The sequence below is a fragment of the Triplophysa rosa genome, linkage group LG1 (assembly GCF_024868665.1).
Source record: "Triplophysa rosa linkage group LG1, Trosa_1v2, whole genome shotgun sequence".
Lineage (NCBI taxonomy): Eukaryota > Metazoa > Chordata > Actinopteri > Cypriniformes > Nemacheilidae > Triplophysa > Triplophysa rosa.
Window position 1 is genome coordinate 11,933,084 of NC_079890.1, and position 13,102 is coordinate 11,946,185.

General features: G+C 37.3%; 1 protein-coding gene across 3 annotated transcripts in view; it reads left to right on the forward strand.

Moving 5' to 3' along the window:
• The window catches only part of zgc:109889 (uncharacterized protein LOC553542 homolog), a 42,924-nt gene that overhangs the window by 20,998 nt on the left and 8,824 nt on the right, over positions 1–13,102 (forward strand). For all 3 annotated transcript variants that reach the window (XM_057347528.1, XM_057347545.1, XM_057347537.1), the window contains exons 2-3: positions 7,064–7,208; positions 10,331–10,465. In XM_057347528.1, the coding sequence (XP_057203511.1) occupies positions 7,076–7,208; positions 10,331–10,465 (268 nt within the window). In that variant the 5' untranslated portion in view covers positions 7,064–7,075. The remainder of the gene's footprint in view (positions 1–7,063; positions 7,209–10,330; positions 10,466–13,102) is intronic.

A 13,102-nucleotide genomic window follows, 5' to 3' on the forward strand; every position in this document is an offset into this window, starting at 1 on the left:
TAGTTCTCTAGGGTCGAGTTGGGGTTTTTTGACAAGGGGGCTTATAACAGCCACCTTATATGCTTTAGGCACATGTCCTAATATCAGAGATGAGTTAATAATACTAAGAAGAGGATCTATTATTTCTGGGAGCATCTCTTTCAGTAGATTTGTAGGTATAGGGTCTAGTATGCATGTTGTTGATTTAGATGATCTAATGAATCACCGGTAAAACACAGCAAACTTGAAGCGTGACTGCAGGCGAGTCACCCCTAAACTCATTACAAAGGCAGCACATACATTTTTATTTGTCAATGTTAATTTATCCGTTAACGTGAGCTGCTGCATAACGTGATATGCAATATAAAGCCAAAAGAAATCAGCACTGTACCAATTAGAGAAGCAATGAAGTGAGTCGTACTGTATATTAAAAGATTGAATGACATGCTAAAAATCGAGCCAAGTATGTGATTTGCATGATTGAAGAAATGTAATGTAGTTTTTGTAATATGTCTTTTTCAAAGATATTTCTTATTCATTACTGTCTCAAGCAAAGACAGCGCAGCTTCAAAGTGACACGAGCCAATAGTGTTTGAGTGTGAGCTCTGTCAGAGCGTTTCATTGGTTGAATGTACTGAATGAACACACCCTTCACTGAGTCAATAGAGTCAAAATGAGACTGAATGAACTGGAACATGTCGTTCATGGTCTAATATTCTCTGTGTTGTAACAATGCATATCCAGTAGTTACTCAACTTTTCTGAAAAATAAAGGTAATGACCTGGTTTAATTTAATTCTAAGGTAAAGTAAATGATGTCAAAACCGTTAAATCTTTGAATGGAACATTTAATTACACCAATTAAATTAGTTAAACCAGATAGATTTTAGTAGACTAAATATAATGTAGATTTTGTCAACTAAAACTAAAATGATGGGGATGACTAAAATATGACTAAAACTTAATTGCATTTTAGTCAAAAGACTATGACTAAACCTAAATCAAAATTTGCTGTCACTCAGTGATAAACCTGCAGTACAGCAGGTTCAGTTAAGCCTTAAAATGTTAAATTTTTTTATTAAGTTGTATGTGCAACTAAAAAAGTTACTGAAATTGTTAATATTTTGAAAATAAATGTTATTTGAATTTCAGTTTCATTTTTTAATTTTGTTGAAAATATCGAGATGTGTATCGTATCGTGAACCCAGCATCGAGATATGTACCGAATCGTGAGCTGAGTGTATCGTTACACCCCTACTACAAACTCTTTGGAAATTACTCACTCAAGTTTGGTATCCACGTAAACCTTAGAATTTCAGCTTTCGGTTCATGTACTCTCCACAATGTCATTACAGCGTTAAGCCAATAGAGAGCGTTAAACAAACCTGTTTCTTCTTAGCAACGGCCTGCTACTGATTAACAGTTTAACGGCCTGCTCTGATTAACAACTTAGGCGATTTTCTCAATATTTAGATTTTTTGCACCCTCAGATTCCAGATTTTCAAATAGTTGTGCCTCGGCCAAATATTGTCCTATCTTGATACACAATACATCAATGAAAAGCTTATTTACTCAGCTTTCATGTGATGTATAAATCTCAAATCGAGAAATTGACCCATTAGACTGGTTTGTTGTCCAGGGTTGCATATTTTTTGTTTACTGTATAGCTTTTTATAACTGTGATATATTGAAATCTTTTGCAATATTTTACTTGTCTGTATCTCCTTCATATGTTGCACTTCGTCACTTTTGTTTATTTATAGGAAAACTTCGTCCAAAAATGAAATTTCTCTCATAATTTGCTCCCCCTCTTACCAGGTTGTATCTCGTTATTGGTGCTGCTAGACCTTAGTGCTGCATTTGACACCATTGACCACAGCACACTCCTACATAGACTCGAAAATTACGTCGGCATTAAAGGAATAGCTTTGAAATGGTTTAAATCTTATTTATCCGACCGTTTTCAATTTGTAGCAATAAACAATGAGGTGTCACGCAAATCGCAAGTCCAGTACGGTGTACCACAGGGCTCAGTCTTAGGGCCTCTGCTCTTCGCATTATACATGCTACCTCTAGGAGATATAATAAAGCGACACTGAGTTAGCTTTCACTGTTATGCTGATGATACTCAACTTTATATTTCCTCGAAGCCTCATGAAACACAGCAGTTCCATCGAATAATGGAATGCATAGTCGATATAAAAAACTGGATGAGTAACAACTTTTTATTACTGAACTCGGACAAAACAGAAGTGTTACTTATTGGACCGAAAACTGCTATACGTAACAACCAAGAATACTGCTTAACTATTGACGGATGTTCCCACATGTATATGACTTCATTTCTGAGCACAACAAAAAGTTTTTTTACTTTTTACATCCATCACTTACATAAATTTATATTGGAGGCTAAATTTAAATATGGTGACACATTTATAGTCTCATCAGTTCTCTTTTGTCTCATGCATGTCTAGTTTTATTCACGAGACACCAAGAAGCAATGAGATCTGAAGTTATAAGCTTGTTGCGTTATTCAAATTTAGCGCTGATGGTTAGCTTACTTTTTCAATAAATAAATAAATAATAATCATTTAACAAATGTAACTAAAATATTGATTGTTGGTGTAAAGAAGTATTGATACAGTTTGTGTGGTAACATATTGTGATATTTTGATATCTTGAAACACTAATAGTGTGTGTTGGTGAGAGAGACATACAACGACTTTAATGATGTCATTGAACAAGCACACACACACACACACAGGCCTGTATGCCAGCTGTAACTTTGCTTCTAATCCAATGATTGTGGATTAGTATTTAGCTTTGGTTAATGAGGTGAACCATATACACATGCTCATCTCACATCACATATTACTGCTTTACACCAGATACACAATAAACCAGCTGAGAATTTATCTGCCGTTGCTGCCTCTGGGGTTCTCTGGGAGACACTGGGAAATTCAGACATGCTGAACATATCTTTAATTATTCAAACAAATCTGCAATTGCTAAGAAAAACACACACACACAGTTCTCTCAGTTTTTCCTCTGCAACTCAATCCTTTCCCAGAAACTGTCTTTTTAGTGTTGTTGCCATGACAACAACACAATGGCCCCTTTTGGAAAGATGGCACTCTTTTTTGTGGTTTCTGTGTTTTACTGCTGTTCACTCTGTCTCTGTCACATACATAATTTTGACAGTTTGTGTATAAGGGTTCAGCTGTATCATACGTGGAACAAACTAAATTGGATTAGATTAAATTAGGTTTGATTCTTTGTTTTTGTAGAAATGGAGAGTCCAGTGCCAATATAATACAGTTAGCATCTACCCAGAAAGGCATGTATCATAAATAAATGGGTTAAATGCAAAATTTATAGAGAATTTATATTCAAGCTATATAGTATTAGTATATTGGTAATATGTATTTCAGCATCGGTAATACGTAAAATGCATTTTTCGCATCTGTATTTCTGGTGCATTCTGAGGACAGAGCAGCATTCTTTGACCACAATTTCCCCCAAAAATGCTGTCTAGTCTAAAAATGCTGAATTTTTGTAGCCCAACTGTGTCACACTCGTGTCAAAAACAGGAGAGCACACCTCAAAGTTCCAGCAAACAGACTTTAACAAAGAGTCCAGGAAAACAAAACTGGGGAAAAAAACAGGTATTCACAAAAACAGGGGGAAAAAACTGGTATTCCCAAAAAGCAGACCACTCCAGAACGGGCATCAAACATACGTAACAGAACCATATAGACATTTATACTAGACATCTAACAAGACAAAACACAGGGTATAAATAGTGTCCAGGGAATGATCATCAGGTGCGGTGCAACAAACGAGGTGGAGGTAAGGGAGTGTGGCAAAATATAGTCCAAGGGAAAAAACGGACAAAACTAAACAGGGAAACAGACATAGATGTGACAAACTGACTGTAAGAACATTCCATTGTGCTAGCAAAGGTCATGGGTTCAAATACCAAGAAACATAAATCATACCCTCAATCCATTGAAAGTCATTGAAATAAAGCATCTTCCAAATGTAAATGGAGAGTGGCAGTCCACTAGGTTTTTAGACACAGCCATGATGCACATCGCGCCCAGTCATCTGATTATTTCAAGGTCTGACGTGTAGGGCTGTGGCGGTGGCAGTTTTTTACCACCGCGGTGGTAATAGACAAATCGACCGCGGTGGTGCGGTGGTTGAGAAATATATATTATTTATATAAATAATATTTATATTATTATATTTGCGTGTAGCAACCACATGACGAGTGGAAGAGAAATATAGACCTTATTTAAATACTTGAAATTGTTAAATACTTGAAATTGAATTATGATATCTGAAATAAATGAGGATGAAACATCCGTCAATGTTTAACGCGCAAATCCATCAGTGAAACGGCACACTACAGCATATAAAACATTTAAATAAACATCAGTAAATAATGAAAACTTGAATGATATAAGAAAGCTAAATACTAAATAAAAAAGCTCTTGTTGCAGTAACTTCAGTCTGTGGCGTATTAACCCTTACAGTCCTTAACAATTCCATTTGAAACAAACTGTTTTAACCTACATTGGCTTTCCTATTCAGATTGCCATAAAAACTTTACTTTTTCCGACTCGTTGATGTGAAACTTACTTGTTGACATTGTTCAGATTAAAATGTGTACAGCTGCACTAAATGCGCGTTCAGAAGATGTGCACAGGAGCGCAAATGAATAGATGTCTCTCCGCAACCGCGGCAAAACCTGCGCGCACTCCGACACTAAGCAAGCGGGTCATAGCCAGTTTTGATTTTACGTACGTATCTGTTCATTTCACAACAAGATCCATTGCAAAACCCGCAGAATAACCTGGGTTTTGCCGTGCAGGCCCGCGCTCGAACGCAGCAACGGAAACGTATGCCAATAATTTCTGTTAATGTAAAATCTTTTAAATAAAACCATCCACAACTGAAAGGCTACAACTAGCAATCGTTATCGCAACTCTCATATTTATTACACCTATATTTGTCAGAGTGACGTGCACTACCAGTTCGCCATCGTCATGGCACTTTACCACCGCGGTGGTGCGGTTGTCACGGCCACCGTCACAGCCCTACTGACGTGTCCTTTCATCCCCCAAAACACACATGGAATTGGTCTCTCTCTTTCCATTAACCCACCCATTTATTACTTACACTTCACACAGTCCAGTCGAGCGCTTCGAGGAGTGAGGATTACACTCCTGTGCCTCTGCGGTCTGATTACTGTGCTGCTTTATTCATGAGCAGGCAGATGGAGAATGAAGACTCAGTGAGGACAGATAAAAACAGACATTGAATATTTCAGTACAGTGCAAATCTTTATTGAACAAGTGTGTAATCGTTATGATTTTGTCCACGTGCGTGTGGAAGTTCATGTAGTATTAAATAAAACGCATGGCCAAATATGTATGGGCACCTGATTGCCGATCGACTCCGGTTTTCAAAGCCATCAGATGTAATCCCTCCGGTATTCCTAGAAGGCTTTCCACTAGATGTCAGAACCTGGCCACAGGGATCTACATGAGCATCAATGAGGCCAGATGCTGATGTTGGGTAGTTTGTGCCATGTATTTATGTGTAAATCTAGATGAGGCACACAATTGTTTGTTTAGATCTGTATATTTGTTGACAATCACTATTTGGAGGTTTTTCCGTTCATGTTCAGACAGAAACAATAACTAGCAGACATTCAAGAAAGCTGGAACACACAGATTGTCTGTCCTCCCACCAGGCTAAAACAGTGCCCTTTGTCATGTCTCATTAGCTGCGAGCTTGTCTGCTTCAGTTGCCAGGTGAACTGTCGCCCCAGATCACTGAACCATCTCATGTGTGTGTGTGTGTGTCAATGTCTTTATTAATGCTGGTCTGTAATCAGGAGAAGAACACAGTAGAGTCCGCTTCAGAAACAGAGACCTAGTTTTGTCAGAGGCCAGTGGTATTAAATGCAGCTAAATGCTACACTGTAAAAACATGTTACAGATTTTTTGTCAGTTTTTACTGTTTTTCCATGTATAATGTGAAAACATGTAATTATACAGGGCAAAACTGATATTTTACAGTTTATTTCTGTCTGCTGGAAATTTTCATTTTTTTACCGGATTTACAGGATTTTTGTTACAGTTTATTCTTGAAAATACGGTCAAAAAACATAAAATACAGAAAGACAGCAAATTTATTAGAAAAACAGGGAACATAACAAGGGGTTATTTTACGGTTTATTTCTGCCAGAAAATTTCATTTTTTTACTGGATACATACAGTGTAGATCAGCAGAAAAGATAATCGTGTCAGTTTTTAGAGACTCAGAGTTGATGTCATAAAGCTGGTTTTAAAGTAATAAGAAAGCTTTCAACTTTACATCATTTCTTCTTTTTTAAGGATATGCCACACTGTAGATCCTGAGAAACTTGGTTACTTTTGCTATATAGTTGAAATGATATTAAACATGACATGACTTTCAAGAGAGGCGTTCAGTTGTGCAGAGAGAAGATTTTATATCTTTTGAAATGTATATCTTTTGTTCAGTTGCTTCTCTGATGATACATGGAATGCCCCCAGTTATGTTGTATTACTCTGAAAATGTATCATCGTAATTTAATAATAAATAATCCGTCATGCTGTGCTGGAAGTGTGCACACCACAGTTTTAGTCCTTGTGCAAAAACAGTGGAGAAGACAGAAGTGATCCAACAAAAAAAGGTTCTTAGTATGCTGAATGCCAGATGGTATCAATAATGACTGACAAAAATGACAATTCTGTCGTCATTTACTCATCCTCTTTTCATTTCAAACCCTTTATGACTTTCTTTCTTCCTCAAAACTCAAAAGAAGATATTTTGAAGAATGTTGTTAACCGGCACCCATTCACTTGCATTGAGTTTTTGTCAATACAATAGAAGTGAAAGGGGTGCCGCTGCTGTTCGGTTAACAACATTCTTCAAAATTTCTTCATTTGCAATTTCGGTGAATCAATAAATCCCTAGTAGCTTGGCCTGAAAATGTAAGAAACACAGCTTAGTGTTTTAATGTGTTTGATATCTTTCTATGTCTTTTACAGCAGTAGGCAGTCATGCCGCTGGTTAAAAGAAGTATCGAGCCGAAGCATCTGTGTCGAGGAGCTCTACCTGATGGAGTGCCTAGTGAGCTGGAGTGTGTCACCAACAGCACCCTGGCAGCCATCATCAAACAGCTGGGGAGCCTGAGTCAGTGGCACTCTTTTTCTTTTTATTGAATGTTATTTTATTTTTTATGTGTTCAGCACTTGACAGGCTGCCCTTTATAAAGCTTTTGGTAATTGTTAAAGAATGCTTTCTTTGGTAATCCAATTTAAATGAAAAGTTTACTCATGAAAGAAATTCTCTCATAATCTACTCACCCTCATGCACTTGCAGATGTTTGGCTTCCTTTTTTAGTTGAAAATATAAGTGTTTTTTCATTACTTATATATATTACCAAGTGTTGGTGGTAAACAGATTCACAGTGGTTCACCAGCTAGACCAGCATCATAAACAGGGATGCACATAAGTGGTGCGCAGGTGCGCATGCACGACCAAAATTAAAAATGCGCTCTGTAAATAAGTTTAGAATGCTCATTTGCTTACTGACATGGTTGAAACCTTTTGATGCACAATCACTGTTTTAGACCGACTAAATGTAATACTGGATAAGATTTCCGTTTGTACTGAATGCTGCCAAATCACTGATATCTCGTTTGTTCCCGGTGAGAAACGGAACCTGGGTGTAAATGATGAAAAACGGAGTATTGGTAGCTCCGCCTTTGTTGGTTCTGCTTTCGTTACTAGAGAAGCCTCTGTGAATGTCTGGAACTGCACTGCGCTGCGCTGCACGTCTACCAAAACACCGCTTCTCTTAAAGAGCAGGTTTCAAGGTTTTTGTAAGTGTCCTAATGTTGTATTAGAGTCCCCAACAACATGTTCAAATGCATCAAAGGTAAAAAAAACGGTGCTATTTTCTTAAAATAAGCATTTAGTATCTATCCATTTCTCAAAGATCCCTAAACGATTCCTCCGAAGCTGTTCAAATGTTCCGCTTCTCTAAGCTCCTCCCTACCGTGAGTCCAGTGTGCTCCGATTGGCCAACTGGCCCAATCAGTTGTGATTGGTCTTTCTTCATACACTGCGTGTCAGAAACGAAATGCCCATTACCACAGTTCTTATCTCAGGAAGGTTTTTGTAAACAAAGACGCTGTGTGTAAAAATGGCATCAGTATTACCATATCACAAGTTTTTATCTTCATAAACTTATCTTTATTAACCATTCAGACTATTGTTTTCTGTTGATCTTTTTTCGTCATAGCTGTGGGAGAGCAACAACGGCTCTATCCAAAAGTTGATCATTACTTTGATTATACAGAGAGGAGTAACTGAGCAAGTTAGCGAGAGCTTCCAAAGATAACGCACACACCTTTACATAATAAAATGATATAGTGCTGCAGTCCGTTTTTTAAATAATGTCAAGCAAACCGTTTTGTTTGAAGGGGATCGTGACCACAGCTTGCACACTTGACAAAACCATAATGTGAGACACGTTAGCAAAGTGCTACCGTGACTAAACGATAAAGGGATACAGTTTGTACAATACTACGACATGTAGAACGACAACAGTCTACAATAACCGCCACATTATTAGGTAAGAGTTGGATTATTAAAACTGTAACACTGTTAATTTATACGTTGTTTACCTGGAAACCTACAGCTGTACTAAATATACTACACGTATTAGCACAATTACTTTAACGTTTATTGTAAGCACTCAATTTAACATGTACACATAACGTATTTATCATACTTACAGCTTGTGGTTCTGAGACGCTTGTTAGTCCAAATAAAGTTGGTATTGACTTATCTTTAAGGGTCTAGCGGCTGGCAAATCCCGCGTTGAACTCGCCAAAATTTGAGAAGCAGTCGTCGGTAAAATGACGAGCACATTACACAAGGTTGGAATTGTACTGCAGTGGTATCGTGGGTAAAAAATGTAACCACTGATCCTTCACATCGTCATCCTTTGGCAGCGAAAACAAAGTACATTTGCGTTCACAGCACAAAACACAGCGTCCCCTCGACATGCTGTATACGCAATACTACCTGAAGTGCTAGTGGGCAGGTCAGAGTGTTCCTGTTTCGCGGGAAGGCGGTGATTGTGCTTGATGCGTTACACTGTGACGTATCGATGTTACACTCAAAAGATTCGAAAGCCTAACGATTTGTTTGGGCGGTTCGGAGTCGACTCCTTACTTTGGAAGCCAATATCTTAATTTATCATGGACTTTTTGGAATAACAACTTTGCAGATCGTCAAAATTGAAGGAAAGCTACGTTACACACTGAAATGCCGGTAATTTTATGAGATTCATGAAACCTGCTCTTTAAACTTTCTAAAAGACAAGCTGTTTAAACTTGACACTTGCACGCAGCTTGTGTTTCTCTATGCTATACTCGATCCTAGCTCCGCACCGCAAGTCTCCATGTGCGTTCGCAAGTGCACTTCCCAGCAACCTGCCAAAAACCAAAAAGGTTGTCGTTTTAGGTTTCAAATTGGTGTTGAAAATTAATATTTACTAATGTAAAAAGAAAAACAAGAAGAAATACATTACCATTGTATTTTAAGTGTACTTTAAAGTAATATAAATATAGTATTATCCCACTTTATTATTTTGTTTATTGTTCATTAAAAAGTAACTACTTTTTTACTTTTATTTTTAATAGGTAAATATAATGTGTCACACTATGTGCAATGTGAGCACCAAACCGAATCTCCAGGTGCTCTCTTGAGAACCAGCTAGAAAAACTTATGTGCACCCCTGATCATAAACCATTAGCAAACATAAACCAGTCAGAACTAGTGATATTTGGATTGAAATGGAATCCAGGGGTTTTGAGGCTTTACTCTGTTTCAAACTTTACACAGCATTCTAAGAAATGCAATGCTGAGATGAGACACTCTAAAAATTGTGGGATGCTGTGGAAAACCCAAGATGTCCATCTGAATGTCCATGACTACAGTGGCAGTGTGTTATCGGGGATAAATTAAAGATGCAACTTTTCAACGTGGGTTTTACTGTTCACAAAGCCAAAGCACATTGTCTGAACTCTTATTTAAAAACCAAAGCTGTACATCTCATGGCTGTCGATTGATATTCAAATTAATTCCATAATGGCAACTAAGTATTATGTTGCATACAAAAGCATTGAATAGACAGAAAGTTGCTTTAGATGGTGTTTTATGTTCTTGGTTGCTCTTTGAAGCATGTCTCCTTTTTAGTTTATCAAGGCATTTCTTTGTTTCTCTCACTATCTGTCTTACAGGTCGGCATGCGGAGGACATCTTTGGGGAGCTGTTTAACGAAGCCAACAGTTTCTACATGCGCATGAATAACCTGCAGGAGAGAGTGGACCTTCTGGCTATCAAAGTCACCCAGCTAGACTCCACTGTGGAAGAAGGTAACATCAAGCATTAAACTTTATCTCTAGGTCATCTCCAGATCTGTTAGGTGTAGTGGAGAGCGAGAGAGAGTTTGCCTTTGAGTCCTGTCCTCTATTCTGATCTTCTTTTAGCCTGTAGTTAGAGCAGTGACCCAGCTTAATCTACACCTTGAAAGAGAAAGAATCATCATACTCTGTCTTCACCCTTCCCTCAGTTCCTCTGATCAGCTCTTTTTTGTTCTTCTCTCTATGGAATACAAAGATCCAGTGCCTACGGGCACGTACTCTTGTCACAATCTGCTTAACAGATAGAAGAGCTCAGTCCAGCTGTCTGATGTCCAGCTGTATGTTTGATCGTGCAACTCACAGAAAAGATTATTATTGGTAAACATCCTGTCCGCAATATGCAGAACCAGGATTAGGGCCTTGTTACTTGTTTAGCATCTAACAACGTTCTCATCTATTTAAAACATTTGGCCCGGCCTCGATCGATAACTGGAGAGCCGATAAAGAGGGTTTAATATGCACCAGCTCCCTCATGACCCCTTACTGAAGGAGAAGAAACATCGATGTTTCTTTTAAAGTCCAAGCGTTCTATTATCACCTGAGCGATGACCTCTCCGTCACACTCATGCTGAGAGAAAGGCCTACTGGGAATGCTCAGCGTGCAGTTTCTGTGCGGCGTGTGCAAGTTTATGGCTCTCTAATGTGACCTAATGGTGATCTGAAGTCATTTCGGGCTGCAGTTGGAAGGGAGAGGTGGGAGGAGGAGATGGAACGGAGATGGTCTCTGAATATTGAAACATTTCACTGAGAAAGCGTGTGAGTGCGTGTATGTGTAAGCGGAGGTTGGCGGGGTTTGATGGCATTCATTGTCTGGTCTGATCCAAAAGCGTCTCCCCATCCCCCCTCTTAACATCCTTTCTAATTATTAATTTATAAGCAGCCATCCACACTCAAAACTGAGCTTCTTTTGCTTTTGAAAAGACATGCTGTACACAAAGACAACGGGGGCATTTGGAGATATGAATCAAGGTTATTTTAGTTTACTAAAATTAAAACTTTGAAACGTTTTTGTTCATTGAAATTAAATGAAATGTTGACCTTAAAATTATTGGAAAAACTGAAATGTTGCCTCAAAAATAAACTGAGATAAGTTTAAAGCACTAAAATTATGAGGGTAAACAAAAACTAAAATACAACTAAAATAAAAATAATTAATAATATATAGCTACATAAAAAATAAGCAAATAAATTATAAAATGACAATAGCATTTACCAAAATTGCTAAAACTTTGACTAAAATTAACATTTTTTTCTATATATTTATAATAATACAAATCAAACTAAGTCAAAACTATAATAACACTGATATTAATGAAAATTTAGTGCATTGCAATCATGTATGTTTATGTACACTTATGTTGTCCAAGATTCACATAACTCACAAGGAAAATAAAGATACCTAATAAAATAAAATATAAAATACTACATATTAGAAAAATGCATAGTTAGCTATATTAATATATAATAATATTTTAAATGAATATAGATGTCCTCATTCACTTTCAATTGTAAAACAGTGGCTGGGTTATACTTTAACAAATTCCCCTTTTGTATTCTACCAAAAAGGCATCATATACGGGTAGACGTTTATAATTCAATAAAATAATTTTTATTTAAGGGTGAACATTCCTCTACAAAGGAAGGGAATACAATAAAAAAAGAGAAAATGATGCTTGTGTATTACTCAGTATGTGTGTAGAGCAGTGAATCAGATGGAAGTGCCTCCATAGCTATCAATATGACTCAGTCCTGACTCTGAGGAGCCATCTTAGGATCAATAACATCATTCTGATTGCAGGTGAATCTGACAGGAATCACTTCTGTATGAAATAGGATGCCATTTTGAGAGCAAAAATAAATTTCCAAGATCGACAACCCAAGCAGAGATTAAACATAGTAACATAGTTTTTCAAAGCTTTTCAATGAAAACTGTCGTTTTAAAATATAAATTTTCATTTTTGGCAACCTAAGAGCTGCATAATGGATGTTTTGAACAAATAGGTAAAGAATCGTGCATTGTGGGTCATAGCTTACAACAACGTTTTTGTTGTAGCACGTTTGGCCTGATATACACCATTTCTGCTATCCGTTCCGTATGTTAAATTATGAATGCCCAGTAAAGCAGTACAGAGGTCCCTGAGGCACAGTCAGTGCTTTAATATTTTGAGTGTTCTCCTGTGGCATGCATAATTAGGGAGCGATTGAGGCTGTCATTCTGTACATCAAAACAAACCCCGTCCTCTCAGTGGCGAACAGACACAGAATGTGTCTGATGCAGAAGACCATTCTAAATGATTGATTCTCAAAGTGTGGCAAGTTCCCATTAGTCCGTGACTAGGAAATTAATTTTCATTTAATGTCATAGACATGCCTGAATATATTACATCTATATAACAGCACAAAAGATGTATTTTTTAGCTAAATGTCCAATCTGATTTTATACAAGCATGTATTATGGGTATGCAGCGGATAAAGCTTCAAAAAGTCAAAAAATTGACCTTGTAAAGTTTAGGCCCCTGTGTAATCCCTTACATTTTTCCAAATTACATTTTTTCTGTTTCAATATGTCTGACTTCATGAAAATCATGA